We start from the raw sequence: 18,181 nt of genomic DNA, 5'->3' as shown, positions 1-18,181 counted from the left end.
CTAGGAGCTGCCCTTTGTGTGGAAAGAAGTTTTTGCATCCTTCTTGCCCTGATGGGGTGGCTAGGAGGTGACCTCTGGGATGTTCTGGTTCTTAGCCCCATAAGCATCCACTGGTCTGGGCTCAAGATGTCAGGGCAAGGTGGGATGTGGGTCAAAATGGGACTGGTGCAACCAGGTTGTTGAAGAAGAAGGGCAAAAAAATTACCATGCTCCGGGTTGTCCCCAGAAAAGCTCCCCAAGGGGAAGAGCTCAGGCTTTAGAGCTGCTGCAGGGCAGGATGGAGATGGGGGTTCCAGAACTGTCACAAGGGAGGATGGAGATGTGGGTCCTAGAGGTGCCACAGGGGAGGGCAGAGATGGGAGTCCCAGAGCTGCTGCAGGAGAGGATGGGGATGGGAGTCCTAGAGCTGCTGCAAGAGAGAATGGGGATGGAAGTCCCCGAACTGTCACAAGGGAGGATGGAAATGGGGGTCAAGAGCTGCCGCTGCCCATCCTGCCTCCTGTGGATGGTTCTGGGCTTCCCACTGCCTCGTCCCCAGGAGTTTGCCCATCTTTGCCCAGGTTTGCCTGTGTAAGAAGTGTTAAACTGACCCTCTAAGGCTCTCAGAGGGCTGCCCAGCGAGTCATGGCAGGCGTTTTGGGCAGCCTACGTGACTCACAGCTTGTTTCCTGGGCCGCAGGGGCAGGCTGCTGTGTGCAGTGGACGAAAAAGCTCTGTCTAAGCCCCTCTTAGCCTGATTTGTCCATTGATGCGTGCTTGCCTTCACCACGGCATCCCTCACTGCCCGGGGACCTGCCTTCCCCCGGGGCAGCCCGTGGATGGAGGAGATCGAGGAAGGAGGGGATGGGACCTTGCTCCTGCCCACTGTTGGTGCTGGGTGCCCCACATCCACCTCTTCCCACGTCCCTTGAGGCCTCCACACACATCCAGCTTATGGCCATGCTTAGGTGGCTGTGGGGCTACCACGGAGCAGCTGTGGGGCTACCACGGGGCAACTGTGAGGCTACCAAAGGGCTGCCCCAGCTACTTGCACAGAGGTATCATGGCAGGAGGTACAGACAAACCCCCTCCCCACCCCATCAGGTTAAAACACTCTCTAGCTCTTCAAGTTTCACATTTTTGAGGAGTGTGTTTTTTTTTTTTTTTTTTTTTTTTTAAACAGAATAAAAATTAACTTAAATTAAAAGAAAAGAAACCAAAACCAGCAGATCCCTCTTCCCGCTTCAGTGAGGGCCAGAACAACCTCACTGTTGCTCCTGCATCCTCCCGGATGTCCTAACCTGCTGCCTCCCCCTTCACAGCCAAACCCTGGGGTTCATTTCCTCCTGCCGTGACCAGGAAAGGTCCCTGGCCACGGGCCTCGCCCTTCGCGGGCGAGCAGCACCCGGCGCTCAGCATCCTGCGTGTTGTCCTTGCCCGCGGGGGCCAAGGTGGGGGGCTAGGGGGGGTACAGGTGAGGATGGAGCGGGGCTACACGGAGCTGCGGCGCTTGGTGAGCCCCTGGAAAGCTGCCAGGCTGTGGAGCCCGGTGGAGACGGAGCTGATGGCCGAGCGGCGGGCGTTGCAGAAGCATTTGTTGGAAGGCGTCTCCAGGCAGCGGCCGGGCGAGGAGTGGCTCTGCTCCACGCAGGTATCCGAGGTGGAGAGGTCCCTGGGGATGATCATGGGGATGGAGTACTGCAGCTTCTCCCGGCTCTTGTACCACAGGCACGAGCACATGGATTGGAAGTGGAGAACCTCGGCGTAGACGTTCCGAAAGCCGCCGCCGCCGCCGCCTCCTGTCGCCGCCGCCGGCACGGCCGAGGAAGAGTCGGCGGCGTGGACGCTGCCGGCTTGGCCGTTGCGGGTGAGCAGCGCCCGGTGCTCGGCGTCCCGCTTCTCGTCCTCGGCGTTCATGGTCATGAAGCGCAGCACCACCAGGTTGAGGAAAGCTCCGATGACGGTCAGCCCGGTCAGGATGTAGACGAAGCTGAAGGCCACATACTGCGGCTTGTTCTGCAGGGCTTCGTCCTTCTGCAGGGCCACGTAGTCCCCGAAGCCGATGGTGGTGAGAGTGATGAAGCAGTAGTAGTAGGCGTGGAAGAAGCTCCAGTGCTCATAGTAGGAGAAGGCGGCTGCCCCGATGCAGAGGGTGCTGATGCAGGAGAAGAACCCAATGGTGACCATGTTGGCCATGGAGACCTCCGCCCGCCTCATGCCAAGGCACTTCTTGATGCGGTGGAGGAGGTACTTGACGAAGGTATTGATCCTCTCACCCAAGCTCTGGAACATGACGAGAGTGAGCGGGATCCCCAGCAGGGCATAGACCATGCAGAAGACCTTCCCCCCATCTGTGCTGGGGGCTGCATGACCGTAACCTGGGAAGCAAAGCCACAGAGGGGGATCAGCTTGCTGGGCTGGGAGGGGTCCAAGGTGTGCATCACCTCAAACCACTTCCCCAACAGAGTCACCAGTGGTGGACCCCCAACCCTTGTTGGTCTCCTCCTCACCTCCAGGCAGAAAGACTGACCATGGATAGCTGGGCAGCCTGGGGGGACAATGCAGTCTCCAAATGAATACTAAGAGGAGGGAGCTGGAAAAGGGGGAAAGCCCTCAGCTTTTGGGCAAACAGAGCTGTGGTGTTGGTGAAGGATGATGGGCAAGGTGCTGCACTTCTGGGTTGAGGAGGGGAGGGGATGCTTGGATGGACCCTGGCTGAGCTGGGTCCAATGTTCCCCAGTCTTGTGGGTCTGGAAATTGAAGATGGCTTTTCCCTTCAACAGCCATCCCAGGAGGGCCCATCTCCAAGCAGATGAGTGGAGAAGGTCAGGAGATGGGGAAAACAGGGATTTTTAAGTCTCAAGAGACAACAGCTCAATCTTGGCTGTCACCTCAGCCCCATGGCCCCATGTCCCCGTGTCCCCATGTCCCTGTGTCCCTACGTCCCTGTGCTTCACTGCCTGCGCTCCTGCAGCCAGCCCTAGAGGGGCTCCATCTGGGCTTCACTTAATCTCCTGCCCACACAACCCCCCTCCAATGGCACTCATTGTGCCTCGGTGCCGGCGGATTATTTGTCCCTTATGGATCCTGGGTGCCTGCAGCCAGGCAGAAGAAGGGAGCCAGTGGCATGGGGGTGTGCCCAGCTGGGGTGCCTGAGGAGCTGCAGGAGGTGCCCTCACTGCCAGGTACCAGCTCCTCCCTTTCCCCTTTCTACTTTCCCCTTTCCCCTTTCCCTTTTCCCCTTTCCCCTTTCCGCTTTCCCTTTTCCCCTTTCCCCTTTCCCTTTTCCCCTTTCCCTTTCCCTTTCCCTTTCCCTTTCCCCTTTCCCATTTCCTCTATCCCCTTTCCCCTTTCCCCTTTCCTCTCACCAGCACCACACACCTTGGAGAAGCACTGGTCCAAGGGCTACCAAGTCCTTTATCTCCAGTGCCCAGAGCCAGCAGGCCAGGGACAGGGGCAGCACCTATTTCTTCAAGGCCTGTCCCAGCAGATTAAACCAGATCCAGCACCCACAGCCATATGATGCCACAGCAGCCCCTAAGCTGGTGGGAACAGTGGATGGGAACTTGTCCTGCTCTGGATGAATCCTGGCTGGACAGAGGCAGGTGGCATCCCTCCCTGTCACCCTCACTGTCATCCTTGACGCAGCCTCAGGAGGCCAGACCAGAGGGAGTTGAAAATAAGGATCATCCATACAAGCTGCCTCTGAGGAGCTGGTGTGACCTGTCCCAGCTGCCAGCATCACCAGCTTGGGCTGCAACCATGGGGGCTGGAGAACATGACCAGAGAGCATCACCAGAGAGCAGTGCTGCTCTCATCAGTGCCAACTGCCACCCTGGCCCTTCCCTCAATGATGAAAAAGAGAACTGCCACTTGCTTGCTCCCTGCCTGCTGCTTGCTGTCACCTCCCCAACAGCAGGAGGGACACTGCGGCAATGCCAATGCCACCCAGGTGGCCACCAGGTCCCACAGCAGAGATGGATGGTGAATTTCAACCCAGGGCAGGCACCAAGCCCTCACCCTGCCCTTCACCTCCTGCCAGACACCTCCATCCCCTTCCAACACCTCCAATTTACCCATTCCTCCACATCAGCCTGTCCAGGAGGGTTTTTTTAGGGCAGGATTTTTTTAGGGTAGGACACAAGCTTTAAGCAGTGTCGGTGGGCCCTGTTGCTGCGGAGTACCCTCCTGCCTGCCCTGCATGCACACAGCCTCCCTCCCCCAGCTATATTTAGCTCTGCTTCCCAGGGGAAAGGAGTTTATGAGCTCTTGCAGCGTGTCCAAGCGTCCGTCAATCTGCCAGCCCCCTCCTTTCCCCACTTCAGCAGGCACTGCCTGAGGCCGGGGGAAGGCTGCTGGGAGGAGGCTTTCAGCATCCCTGCTCCTCTCCGTCTCCTGCCTCCCTCCTGCAGCCTCTCCAAACCTCCCTGCCGGGTGGGTGCCCCTCAAAGGGCTGTCCCCAGCGGGATGCTGCCACAGGAGAGCGTGGTCAGGGTGCTGTAGGCTGTGGCTCAGGGTGCTGTGGGCAGGCAGGGAGCACGGCCTGTGTCCCCAGGGAGAAGAGATGACATGTCCCTGAGGAACGCAGGCGGCTCGTGTCCTTTTTAGGGCTGCGGGGATGGATCTGGCCGCGGCTGCGGGGAGCAGGTGCAGGTCTGGGCTGGCCTCTGGCCCGGAGCAAATCCCAGGCTGTCAGAGCGATGGATGGTGGGGATTAGTGGGGCAGCTGCTGGGGATGGGGGAAGAGGTGGGGGGCTGGAACTTTGCAGAGCAGAGGTTGGAGGGTGCAAAAGGTTGGGAAGGAAGCAAGAGGGATCATGGGAGGTGGCACTGAGTCCTGAAGGGGTATGGGAGGGGGTTTAGCACTCCAGAGAGGAGATGGAGAGAACAAGAGCAGGGGAGGAAGGAGTGAGGACAGGGAATGGAGGGAGCAGAATAGGGAATGGAGGGAGCCAGGACAGGGGATGGAGGAGCAAGGACAGGGGATGCAGGAACAAGGACAGAGGATGGAGGGAGCCAGAGCAAAGAGATGGAGGGGCTGGATGGCTGTGTCCACCTCCAAGGGATGTCAGAGCCCTTCACCATGTTCTCTGACCAGATGCTGCTGCTTTCACTGTCCTTTGCAGGAGTCATTGGGGATGGTGGAGAGGGTTCAGGCATCCTGGCTCTTGGGATATCTACCAAAGCGTTGACCACTCTGGGGGCCTTTAATGCTTTAGAGCAACCCCAGTTGCTGTACCAGCCTGGGATGAAGACAACTCTCGTCCTTCCAAGCCTGAGAAAATCCAATCCTGGTCCTTCCAAGCCTGGGACAAACCTAGTTCTGGTCCTTCCAATCCTGGTTTCCCATAACCATGAAAACCCCAGAGAGCAACTGCATCTGTAGACACTGGAGAATCCACAGTCAGAGGTGTCCCAGGGATGCCACAGTGGAGGAAAGGCTTCATCCTCCAGAGATGTCATCCTACGCATGGAGACCAACCTCCCCAAGCAGACCCCACATTGCATCTGTCAGTCATGATGGCAAACATGCAGCAACCTCAGGCTCCCAAAGCCACTTTAGCACCCAAAAGTGCCCCAAAGCACCCAGACCTGAGGCCCTGAGTACCTGCCCCAGGTACCTCCTCCTCCTGGCCCTCATGGAGAAATCCTTGGAGGTCCTTCAGACTCACAAATCAGAGAATCACAGAGTGCCACACAGTGGAAGGGACACCAGGGATCATCTGGACCAGCCTTTCCAGGTGACAGTGTAGTTTAAATGAGGTAGGCCAGCACTCTGTCAAGCTGAGTCCATGGAAGGGGCATCCACTACTTCTCTTGGGAGATGATCCCAATGTTTAACTGTTCTTCTGGATACCAGTTGGAATGTCCTCAGGAGCAACTTGTACCCTGGAATTGTTAGAGGTGGAGGGAGTAGGTGGGCATCCCTTAGGAAGCATCATGCCTTGGGCAGTGTCCTTCTTCTGTTGTCAGCTCTGCAGCCATCCCCCTGTCCTGTTGTTCCCCGTAAGGACCAGCATCCCACTCAGCATTTAATGGACATCCATCTCCCAATGTGTCTGTTGCGTGATGTGAACTCTGCCAAGGTACAAATGGTGCCTGGGCAGTGCCAAGCTCTCCCCAGCACAGCCCAGGTTGTGTCCAGCCCTGCCAGTTAACCACTTGCCAGGCTGAGCCTGGGGACCTCAGCTGTCCCCAAGGACCTGAGGGACATGGGGTGCCCCTTGGCATTGCCTGGGAGGTGCCTCATCCTCTCCAGGAGAGCAAACATTGAGGCAGAGAGCGGCTGGGAAAGGCAGCATGTGGCAGTCTGCCTTGGCAAAGATGGGCCTGGTACCAAGGGGCACAGAGCTCTCTGTGCTGGTTGGGAACACATGCACCTTGTAAACCTCTGTCCCACCCTGGACAGGGGTTGAGGGCTGTGGGAAGGGCCTCAATCTGCTTAAGGACACCTCCTGGGCAAGACAGGGTGAAAGCAAAGGGACAAGACCAGGGAATTGCTTAAGCTGGAAGAGACCCTTTGAGATCATCAAGTTCAACCATTAACCCAGCACTGCCAGGTCTCCACTAAGCCATGTCCCTCAGCACCACAGCTACACAGCTTTTCAAACCCCCAGGGATGGGGACTACCCCACTGCCCTGGGCAGACTGTTCCAGGCCTTGACTACCCTTTTCCACAAAGAAATTGTTCCTTGTGTCCAAACCAAACTTCCTCAGAACAACTTGACTCTGTTTCTTCTTGTCCTATCACTTGTTCCTTGGGAGAAGTCATATCCTCCCTCCCCCTTTCTCTTACCATCCTCCCTCCCCCCTTCCCTTCCCTTCCCTTCCCTTCCCTTCCCTTCCCTTCCCTTCCCTTCCCTTCCCTTCCCTTCCCTTCCCTTCCCTTCCCTTCCCTTCCCTTCCCTTCCCTTCCCTTCCCTTCCCTTCCCTTCCCTTCCCTTCCCTTCCCTTCCCTTCCCTTCCCTTCCCTTCCCTTCCCTTCCCTTCCTTCCCTTCCCTTCCCTTCCCTTCCCTTCCCTTCCCTTCCCTTCCCTTCCCTTCCCTTCCCTTCCCTTCCCTTCCCTTCCCTTCCCTTCCCTTCCCTTCCCTTCCTCCCTTCCCTTCCCTCCCTCCCTTCCCTCCCTCCCTCCCTCCCTCCTCCCTTCCTCCTTCCTTCCTTCCTTCCTTCCTTCCTTCCTTCCTTCCTTCCTTCCTTCCTTCCTTCCTTCCTTCCTTCCTTCCTTCCTTCCTTCCAATTCCTCCCTTCCGAGTTCCTCCCTTCCCAATTCCTCCCTTCCCTCCCCCTGCCAAACACAATATTGGGGTGACCCCCCACTCTCTTCTGCCACCTCCCTGCTCCCCTCACCACCATGACCCCTTGCCCCTAGATCTATCCTATACCTCTGGGGAAGTGTCACCCCCAAGGGGTCTCACAGCCTCCCCATCTCTCCCGTGGCCACAGAGGGGTGGTGAGGAACAGCCCCACACCCTCACTCCTTGCAAAGCAGGAAAGTTTGGGAGGGTGCAGCCTGTGTGTATCCCCCCCCCCCCCCCCCCCAAGGCAGGGACTGGATCCATAGCAGGAGGGGGGTCAGGATGGTGTCATGGAAAATCCCAGCGCCGGCCAAGGGCCCTGTTTGCGCCAAAACTGGCAATTTTTCCCTCGATCCTGGGGCTCTGCCAGGCCCCTTCCTGCCCCCCCCCCCAACCTTGATCTGTCCCTCTCCTACTCCTCCTGCAAAAGGGGGGTGCAGACAGCTCCCCCCCCAGCCCTTAGGGGCCCTGCAGCAGTAAGGGGGTAAAGTGGGATACTCTGTTGGCACAGCTGCATGCTACCCAGCACCAGTGCCTAGCACTGGGTACCAGCACCCATTACCATGGTACCATGAACCAGTCCTGCTGGTTTTGGGGTTGAAGGACACCCTGTAACCCCAAGAGACAACAGAGACCTGGGGCTGGGGACATCCCACAGCCCTGAGGATGGCTGAACTCCAGAGCAGAGCCACTGTCTACACCCGCCCAGGGTAAAGAGGCCTCCGTGGGGAATAAAAAGTCATTTAAGGCCTTGCAGAGCAAACCCTGGCAGCTCCTGCCCATGTTGGCTTGTCCCAGGATGTGGCACTGGCTCCAGCATCAGTCCCTGGGGAATCATGGCCTGATCCGGTCACCCTGTCACCTCCTTGTCGATGAGCTCAAGCTCCTGAGCCCTTGATGACTCTGGTTTAAAGCTCCTTATGCCAGCAATGCTTCCTGTCCTGCTGCCCTTTCCCTGGACAATCCTGCTGCATTCCCCCTGGGAGGTGTCTGGGTGCCAGGTACTGCTCCTTATGTACAGAAAACAGGGCGATTTGGAGGCTTAGAGCAGAGCCAAAGCCTGACAGAGGGGAAGGCACCAGCACCCAGCACCATGCACCGGTGCTCAGCGTCATGTACCAGCACCCAGACCTGCACACCAGCATCATACTGCAGTGCTCAGCACCATGTACCAGTGCCCAGCACCATGCACTAACAATATGCACCAGAGCCCCACCACTGTGCACCACCACCGTGCACCAGTGCCCATCACCAAATACTAACAATATGCACCAGAGCCACCCCTGTGCACCAGCACCATGCACCAGTGCCTAGCACCATGCACTAACAACCTAGAACCATGCACAATCACCCAGAACCATGCACAAGCACCCAGCACCATGCACCATCACCCAGCACCATGTACTAGCAACCTAGCACCATGCACAAGCAACCATGGTGCCCAGCACCACCATGCAGCACTGCTGAGCACTGTGTACATGCACCATGCACCAGTGCTAAGCACCATGTAGCAGTGCCCAGAACCATGCAGCAGTGTCCAGCACCATGCACTAGCAACCTACCACCATGCACAAGCAACCCAGCACCATGCACAAGCAACCATGGTGCTCCTCATCACCATGTACCACGCAGCAATGCTGAGCACTGTGTGTATGCACCTTGCACCAGTGCTAAGCACCATGTAGCAGTGGCCAGCACCATGAGCCAGTGGCCAGCACCACCATGCAGCACTGCTGAGCACTGTGTACATGCACTATGCACCAGCGCCCAGCATCATGCAGCTGCACCATGCACTGTGCACCAGCACCCAGCACCACTCGCAGTCCCAGTGAGAGCTTCCTGCCCCACAGCTGCTCTCCCTTGCCCCTCTCTGCAGGCAGGCAGGGTTACATCCTCACCCTGTCTGAACACTCTCCCCTCTTACTCCTTCCCTTAACCCACCCCCTAGCTGTGATTTACCCAAGGTGGCAGTGCTGGCCATAAATCCTGCACCACACTCACTTCAGCCTGAGAGTTGCCTGATAAATATTTAAGCCGGCTCATAAATCACACACCGGCAGAGCAGGGCTCTCCCACAGCTCCAGCCTCTTGCCACTAGACCTGGCAACACCAGGGCTGAGCAACCAGCCCTGCAGTTTGAGAATCAGGAGGGGAAAAAAAAAAACAAACACAAAGAAAACCTTTTTTTTTTTCCCCCCCCAGCCTGATCCTGGGTGATGAACCCCTGCCCTCTCCTCAGAGCATCTCTGCCCCAGCACATGCTGTTTATGCCTTGCTCTGAGTCAGGCTTTGCTGGCGAGTTTAATGAGGCATCAGCTGGGAGAGGCCAGGCTAGGGTGGGGGGGGGGGCTGGGAGGGAGCAGGTATTAATTGCTGTTATTGCTCCAGGATGGAGAGGAGCAGGAAATTTATAGCTTGGGCGGGAAGGGGAGGATGGGGTGGGAGCAGAATGAGGGTAGAGGGAAGTCTGTGGAGGGGCAACGCTCCTGCAGGTGGAGCTAAGACTCTGGTTTGGAGGGTCCCTGGGGGAGTGGGCTGCGATTGCCACCCTAAATGGCTGCTGGGAAGGCATTGAAGATGGCTCTGGCTGTGGCACATACATGTGATCACCCCATTCACCCTCTTCATGCTGATTCTGTGCTATTAGGACAAGTGGCAGAGGTGCCTATGCCCTCATTAGCCTTCAGAGTGAGCCACAGGCAAAGGTGGCAGAAGATGGCCTGATGTCAAAGCCTGGACTGAGAAAGAGGGAAGAAGAGGAATGATGGGGGAGAGGAAGCCCAGCCCTGGACAGAGTGGTACAAATTTTCCCTCTGGCATGTTAACTCTGAAACCTATCAAAGGCATGTTCAGAGGTGCCAGCACTAATTTTCACTGCTATCCTTTGTAGCAGGCATAGTGACTGCAGGATGGGAACAAAAACGTCCAGAGGGGCTGGAAGAAGTGGATGCCCCATTCCTGGTCTTCCATTCCCCATGGCCAGCCTCACTAAAGCCCCAAAACTGCTGTAACATCCTCCTGGTCCTAGCAGGACCCTCAATCCCTGCTCCTTCCCTGAGACATTTCCATGTGCTGCATCCCCCCAAGGAGAACCGAGGGTCCTTCCCCTCTCACCAGTGCCAGTGCCATCTAGAACCTTCAGAGTCCCAGTCTGTGCCTGTTGCCCCTCGTCCTGTTGCTGGGCACCACTGAAAAGAGTCTGGCCCCATCTTCTTGCTGCCTTTAGCTATTGATCAGCATTAATATCAGGCTGCTCTTCTCCAGGCTAAACAGCCCCAGGTCTCTCAGCCTTTCCTCCTCACAGAGATGCTCCAGTCCTCTCAGAATCTTCATAGACTCTGCTGTACTCTTTCCAGCAGTTCCCTGACTCTATTGAATTGGGGGAGGCCAGAACTGGATGCAGTACTCCAGATGTGCCCTCGCTAGGGTAGAGTAGAGGGGGAGGAGAACCCCCTTTGCCCTTCTGGTCATACTCTTCTGAACGTACTGCAAGAGACCACTGGGCTTTTTGGCTGCAAAGGCACATTGCTCCATCACAGGGAATTTGTTCCCCAGCACTCCCAGGTCCTTCTCTGCAGAGCTGCTTTCCAGCAGGGCAAGCCCTAACCTGTCCTGGTGTAGGGGCTTATTCCTCCCCAGGGGCAGGACCCTACCCTTGCCCTTGTTAAACTTCATGAGGTTCCCCTCCACCCAACTCTCCAGCCTGTCCAGGTCTCACTGAATGATTGGTGGGGACCTGGTCTTCTAGCCCAGGCAGCATGCCTGCTCCCTTGATAAACAAGTGGAAATGGATGAAGGCTGTGACAGATGGTGGCATTTGTCACCTGCCTCAGCCCACATGGCCACTCGCCTCTCACAGTGAGGTGATGGGAGGGGGGAGGATGTGTTTTTTGGGAGTGATCCAGAGAGAGCCATCACAGCCAGCCCTGGATGCTTCTGGTGCAGGGCCAGGAAGAAATAAAATAACCCTGAACGTAAGAAAAACTTTCCAAGTGGGATCCATCACCCTTCCAGTTTTTCCTTCTACCCACTTTGCACTGGAATCTTGACTGGCACAGGAGCTTTGGCATATTGATTGCATCCTGAGCCCAGCGTGGAGCTTGGCCCTTCAGCAGCATCCAAGCTCTGTCACAACAAGACAGTTTGAACTCCTGCCTTCAAAATCATCCCATTTTGATACAAAGAATAATTATGTTCATTCCCCTTCCCCTTATACTCCCTTGAACACCACAGAGAGGCTGAAGCTGCTGGGAGAGAAGTGCTTGATGCCTGCAGACCAGTAAAGCCCAATTTGGAGACATTCCTCCTGCATTTCCCTGCTATGGCTGGACACATGTTTTTTTGGATGTCATCACCCCAAACCCTACCTCGAGGTTCCACTTCAAACCCCAGAAGGAGGCTTTAAGGGTTTCAGCCCTTGGTGCAGCTGGTAGAGTGGTTTACTGGGGTGTCACACCTGCCCTGGGGGTCAACCATACTACCTCCTCCATCCCACTCCATCCCAAATGGAGTCCTCCCCCATCCCTGGCTCCAGGTAGAGTAGGGGACCTGAGTGTCACAGGGGTGGCAGGACAGGGGAACTGGGTGTTTCAGGGCAGGCAAGACAGGGGACCTGGATATTCTGGGGGTGGCAGGATAAGGGATCTGTGTGTCCCAAAGGTGGCAAGGTAGGGGATGTGGGGTCCCAGAGGAGGCAGGACAAGGACCCCAATGCCTGCCTGCAACCCGCTGCTGAGCTGTGGTGTCCTGGGACTGTGTCCACACTGGTCTGGCTTTGTTTCCCTCCTCCATCACTGCAGCATCCTTTGTGTGGGCTGGTGAGACACTGCTCTCTCCTGCTCACTCCCCGCTTGCCTCCCGCTCGCTCCTCTCCCCAGCCCCCCACACACTCACTTGCCTGCTCCTCCTCCCTTTCACGTCAAACATAAGCAGCTTGTCTTCACTTCCAAAGCTTTTCCCAGCTGCTCCAGCCAGCCGGGAGAGGCCTGACCCTGCCTCTGTTCCGTTCATGGCTGCTCTGGCACCCACTTCTCTGTCCTGAGAGCCAACAGCCATCCCAACACCAGCATCTCAGCCCTGAGAGCCAACAGCCATCCCAACACCAGCATCTCAGCCCTGAGAGCCAACAGCCATCCCAACACCAGCATCTCAGTCCTGAGTGCCAACAGCCATCCCAACACCAGTATCTCAGTCCTGAGTGCCAACAGCCACCCTAAAACCTGAGTCTGAGCCACGTGAACCAAGAGCCATCCCCAATACCCATGTCTCGATCCCAAAAACCAATGACAATCCCAACACTCATGTCTTAGTTCCTGGTACCAACAGCAACCCCAACACCCATGTCTCAAACCTAGTGCCCCACCAGCCCTTCTACATCTCCTGTGTCTCCCCAGGACCATGGTACCCAAGGGGTGCTGGGCAGGACCAGGCCAGCCATGTGCCAGCCCAGCCCAGCCCAGCCACTTGCTGTCCCCTGTCCCTCCAGGCCCTCATGGTGTGCTGAGGATGGGGCATCTTCCCGGGGCGTAGGTCACCCCAGGCAAGCTCCATCAAGGGGATCTGAAGGACAGTGAGCAGGTACCCAGGAGAACATACAAACCAGCAGTTCAGAACATAGGGGGAAACAATGTTGCAGCTACCACCACCCCCACTCCTCTCTGCTCCTGCAGCCCCTCTCTCAAAGTGGGAGAGTGCCCCAGGCACCCCAGGTGGTGTCAAGTCAGGGCGGGGAGAGCATCCTGAGTACCAAGGGGCAGCATCAAGATCCATCCCTGTGTCCCCCACTCGGGAGTAGGAGTTCCCCCAGATTCTCACCAGAGACTCATCTTGAGGAAACTTTGTCCCCAGGGGACCTCTTTTCTGCTCCCCCAGGCAAGGGTTCGTCTGAGGAAAACTGTCTATCCCACAGCCCCACCACGACCCCTCCCAGAACATCCACTGCCCCTCCTGTGCTGCTGCATCCTGCAACCCCCGGGACCCTCCTTGTAGGGTTGGAAAGGAGGTCCCAGCCCGGCCCCCCCTCACTCGGGCGAGTATCCCCTGGGTCCGGGGGGGGGGGTGGGGGGTGGGGGGGGCGCAGGATCGTGTCCCAGGAATGGAGGACGTGGTAACGGGAGGCTGTGGGAAAGGGAGCAGGGGTGGGGAGCCGGGGGGGGTCTACCTCGAGAGGAGGGAGACAAGAGACCACGGGGATGGGCAGGTCGCTGTTCCCCGGGGAGCCGGGGGCTATCCCCGATTTGGTGGTGGTCTCGGGGGAGCGGGACAAGCCCTGATAGCACGGGGATGGGCGGGAGATTCCCGGTGACGGGGGAGCAGGAGCAGGAGAGGGATTCCCGACAGCGAAGGAGCCGTGTCACCCCAATAGCACAGCGATGGCAGGGTGGTTCCCGGTGGCGGAGGCGCCGAATGGTTTGGGGGATTCCCTGCAGCGGAGGACCAGGGCAGGAGCATCGCCCCGGTACCGCGGTGACGGGCGGGGGGTTGCGGCTAGCAGAGGAGTTGGCCAGGCGGGTCACCTCGGTGCCACGGTGATGGGCGGGAGGTTCCCGGTTTCAGAGGAGCTGGGTCACCCCGATACGACGAGGACGGGTGGCGGAGGAGCCGTGCGGAGGAGTCGCCCCGGTACACGGCAATGAGCGCACGGGGAAGATCCGCACGGGGCGTCACCGGGGACAGTAACCCGCGGTCGGGAACAGTCTCGGGATGACACCGGGAAGCGCCGGGGCAGGGGTAAGCGGTACCTATGGTAGTGATGACGGTGATGGCGAAGTAAAAAGAACCGGCGAATTTCCACTGGACGCCGGCCTTGTGCGGCTTGAGCTTGAGAACGACCCACTCGAGCTCCCGGTAGCTCTCGGCGCTGAGGTTGTATTTGCTCTTCAGCTCCTGGCTCTTCGCTTCCAACCGCCGCCGTTCCGCCGTCTCCTCCTCCGATTCCAGCGCGTCGAAGACGGCGGCTCCCACCAGCAGGTAGGTGAAGGTGCACATGATCAGCGCCAGCGTTCGCACGTTCTGCCGCTTCATGGTGCGGCGGCGGCGGCGGCAGGCGGAGGCGGCGGTGGCGGCGACGGGGCCGTCTGGGGCATGGCGGCGGCGGCGGGCCCGGCCCGGCTCGGCGCGGCTCGGCGCGGCTCGGCTCGGCGGCAGAGGGAGCGGGGAGGGCGGTGGGAGGGGGTGGGGTGGGGGGGCGGGTGAGGGGGGTGGGGGGGCGGAGCTGTCCTTCAGCACCACCGCCCCGCACCGGCACCGCCCGCACCCGCACCGCCACGGCACCCCCACCGCACCCGCAGCCGTACCCCTACCGCGCCCGCACCGTACCCGCACTGGGAACAACATCGGGACCCGCGTTGGCACCCAGACTGGGACCCGCACCCGCACCGGGACTGGGACCAGGACTTGCACCCGCAGTGGCACCGGAACCCACACCCACACGGGTATCAGTACCGGGGACCCACACCAGCCCCGGGATTCAGATCCACACCCTCAGTGGAACTGACACCTGCACCCATACCATTACTGGGACAATAACTCCCACTGCTACTTCGCTGGCACCAGCACCGGGATCCTGCACCTGCACCTAATGTGACCCGCAGCAGTACTGGCCCCAGGAGCTGTATCCACACCCTCACCCATGTCAGCACACACACTGCTACAGGGACCCCTACCCACATCTGCAGTGGTGCCATGACCCACACCCATACCTGCACCAGGATGTGAACCTGCACTGGTACTGGGGAGCTGCAGCCACACTGGTGGTGCTACACATGTGTCCAAGCTCAGGCACATGTGAACACACCCCTGTGCACCACCTGGGCCGTGCTTGTGCACACACTCATATGTAAATCCCAGATTCTCAGCATGGTGGGGATTGGAAAGGACCTCTAGAGATCACCTAGTCCAACCCCCCTGATAAAGCAAGACCACCCACAGCAGGTTGCCCAAGACTGCAATGTCCAGGAGGGTTTGGAATCTCTCCAGAGAAGGAGACTCCACAACCTCTCTGAGCAGCCTGTTCCAGGGCTCCAGCACCCTCACAGGAAAGAAGATTTTCCTTCTACTCAGATGGAACCTCCAAGGCTCCAGTTTGTGCCTGTTGCCCCTTGTCCTGTTGCTGAGCACCACTGAAAAGAGTCTGGTCCCATCCTCCTGCTACCCACCCTTTAGCTAGTTGTTCACCCAAGCAAAGAGAAGGCTCCAGGGAGACCTTATTGTAGCCTTTCAGTACTTGAAGGGGCTGATAAGAAAGCTGGGGACAGACTTGTCAGCAGGGCCTGTAGTTACAGGACAAGAGGTGACAGTTTTAAACTAAAAGAGGAGAGATTCAGACTAGAGAGAAAGAATAAATTGTTTATGCTGAGGGTGGAGAGACACAGTCTCAGATTGCCCAGAGAGATGTTAGGTGCCTTACCCTTGGAACCATTCCTGGTGAGGCTGGACTGGGCTTTGAGCAACCTGCCGTAGTTGGGGATGTCCCTGCTGACTGCAGGTGGGTTGGACTAGATGACCTCCAAACATCCCTTCCCACTCAAGCTGTTCTTTGATTCTCTGATCTTTGGGGAGGTAGGCCCCAAATGACTCATTAATAGAAGCAGTAATGGATCCTGCCCTCTGGAAAGGGGAATGATCTTGGCCTGCCTGTGTGGCCTTGGGACACATTGTGTCAGCCTTTGACACTTGAAACGAAGAATGGTTGCTGTTTGCACATGTGCTGGCACCTCAAGCCACATGCCAGCCAGCACTGCCATGTGTCCCTGCAGCAGGACACCCAGGTCCCCTCCAGTCCTCAGGGGTTTCCCTACAGCAGCATTGCTGCAGGGTACATGGCGTCCTCCCCCCTGGCTCTGTCCCGATGTCCAGATGCAGGAACCAGGGGATAAATCCTGCCCAACGGGGCTTGAAGATGCCAAAAGTACTCAGGGGGAAGTGACTTATTCAATGTCACAGCCTCTGACGCACAGGGCATAGGGAGGGAGGATCCTCTGTGGTCACACTGCATTAACTCTCAGTGGCAGCTTCCCAGGGGACAGGAGGTGACAGTTGCCCTCCTGGGCTCACAGCTGTGCTCTTCTACCCTCCCTGGGGGAACACTTCTCTTTGGTTTGCAAGGTGTGGAGGTGAGAAAGGGTCAGGAGGGCTGGACTATAGCAGGCAGGACATGCTTGCCCATGGTTTAGCTCATCCAGAAGATGAGTTGATCTGTTTTGCAGCCAGAGAAAGATAAAGGAGGAAAGAAAGAATTTGCCAGGAGGTGGAGTGCAAAAAAACTGAGAAAATGCTCACCTAGGAGGCAGAGCTGTGATTTCTTTGTCCCCAGCAGCACGTTGCCCAGCTCAGTGGTTCCTTCAAATGGTTAACCAATAGGTTGTGCCAAAGGCAAGGGTGGGTCCTCATCTGGAGAAAGCCAAATGGCACTGAGTTGGCTTTGAGATTTGGGAGGGTTTCTGCAGGCAGGAGGATCCCCTGGTGCACAGGGCAGCTCAGCACCATGGGACAGGTGGTGGGGACTTGGCTAGGCTCTGGCCACTCACTTCACCCTTCTGCAGGGTGATGGTTGCACTTGGGTATCCCAGAGGGGACCATGTCACCCTCTGATTTCTCTTTTCATCTGGAAATTAGTGTTGTGGCTGGCAGGGTGCTGCAGCTCATGGGGTGCTGCAACTCATGGGATGCTGCAACTCATGAGATGTGAGAGCTTATGGGGTGCCGCAGCTCATGGGGTGTGGGATCTCATGGGGTGTGGGAGCTCATGTGGTGTGCGAGCTCATGGGATGCTGCAACTCATGGGATGTGAGAGCTTATGGGGTGCCGCAGCTCATGGGGTGTGGGAGCTCATGGGGTGCTGCAGCTCATGGGATGCTGCAACTCATGGGATGCTGCAACTCATGAGATGTGAGAGCTTATGGGGTGCCGCAGCTCATGGGGTGTGGGAGCTCATGGGGTGTGGGAGCTCATGTGGTGTGGGAGCTCATGGGATGCTGCAACTCATGGGATGTGAGAGCTCATGGGGTGCTGCAGCTCATGGGATGCTGCAACTCATGGGGTGTGGGAGCTCATGGGGTGCTGCAGCTCATGGGATGCTGCAACTCATGGGATGTGGGAGCTCATGGGGTGCTGCAGCTCATGGAGTGTGGGAGCTCATGGGATGCTGCAGCTTACGGGGTGCTGCAGCTTATGGGGTGTGGGAGCTCATGGGGTGTGGGAGCTCATGGATTGTGGGAGCTCATGGGATGTGGGAGCTCATGAGGTGCTGTGGCTCACAGGATGCTGTGGCTGGCAGGGTGCTGCTGCTTCCCCAGCACGAGCTCTGCTCTTTGCCAGCCAGAGCCCTAGGCGTGAGCAAACAAAATGCAACACAAGCTGTCACCAGCAGCTGCCGCATCGCCCACCGCCGCAGCCCCGGCAGGGAAGAGGTAGAGGCCACCTCTCCTTCTGGGGAGCATCTGCTGCCTCTGCACTCCCCAAAATGCTTTCTTCTTCCTGCCAAGCCCCTGGCACGAGCTCCAGGAGCGTCCTTGGTCATTGCTGTCAGCTGCCGGCAGCTTCTCTCCTAGTCTGGGACCTCTTTAGAAGTGGGAAACAGTGGTGTGCAGCGCTGGTGCTTTATCTGAGCCCAGACTGGGACCCCAGCTAGCTGGACTCTTCCCAAAGGTGCAGAGTGTGTGTGTGCGTCACTGGACCTCACCCTCAGCCACTCATGGTGCCACTGAGAGGAAGAGAATAGTGTTCAAAGGGGCCTGAGGAAGGGAAGCATTGATGAGCCCGGCCTGGGTCCCTTTTCCTGGAGTGAGGACAAGCAGGGTGTGAGCAGGTATCTTCATTTCTGCCATCACACTGGTGAAAGCTCATGCACAGTGCCCTTGGGTTTCCCTGACAGTTCCTCCTCCATCCCAGCTCCCTCCTCCTCCAC

General features: G+C 57.8%; 1 protein-coding gene across 1 annotated transcript; it reads right to left on the bottom strand.

Moving 5' to 3' along the window:
* Window positions 1–1,470: 1,470 nt before the first annotated feature.
* On the bottom strand, window positions 1,471–14,298 carry KCNK3 (potassium two pore domain channel subfamily K member 3). The gene is made up of 2 exons (XM_054383668.1): window positions 14,016–14,298; window positions 1,471–2,357 (listed from the first exon to the last, which is right to left on the bottom strand). The coding sequence occupies exons 1-2, from the start codon at window positions 14,296–14,298 to the stop codon at window positions 1,471–1,473; spliced, it is 1,170 nt and encodes a 389-aa protein (XP_054239643.1).
* Between the last annotated feature and the right edge of the window lie 3,883 nt (window positions 14,299–18,181).

This window comes from Indicator indicator, chromosome 9, assembly GCF_027791375.1.
Source record: "Indicator indicator isolate 239-I01 chromosome 9, UM_Iind_1.1, whole genome shotgun sequence".
Lineage (NCBI taxonomy): Eukaryota > Metazoa > Chordata > Aves > Piciformes > Indicatoridae > Indicator > Indicator indicator.
This window is presented reverse-complemented; position numbering and strand designations above follow the sequence as displayed.

Bases quoted from the DNA above. Each gene is read 5' to 3' on its own strand.
- KCNK3 (XM_054383668.1), bottom strand. From the start codon at position 14,298: ATGAAGCGGCAGAACGTGCGAACGCTGGCGCTGATCATGTGCACCTTC. The intron at 2,358-14,015 runs GTACCGCTTACC...TTTGCTTCCCAG, and splicing joins CACCGTCATCACTACCATAG to GTTACGGTCATGCAGCCCCC.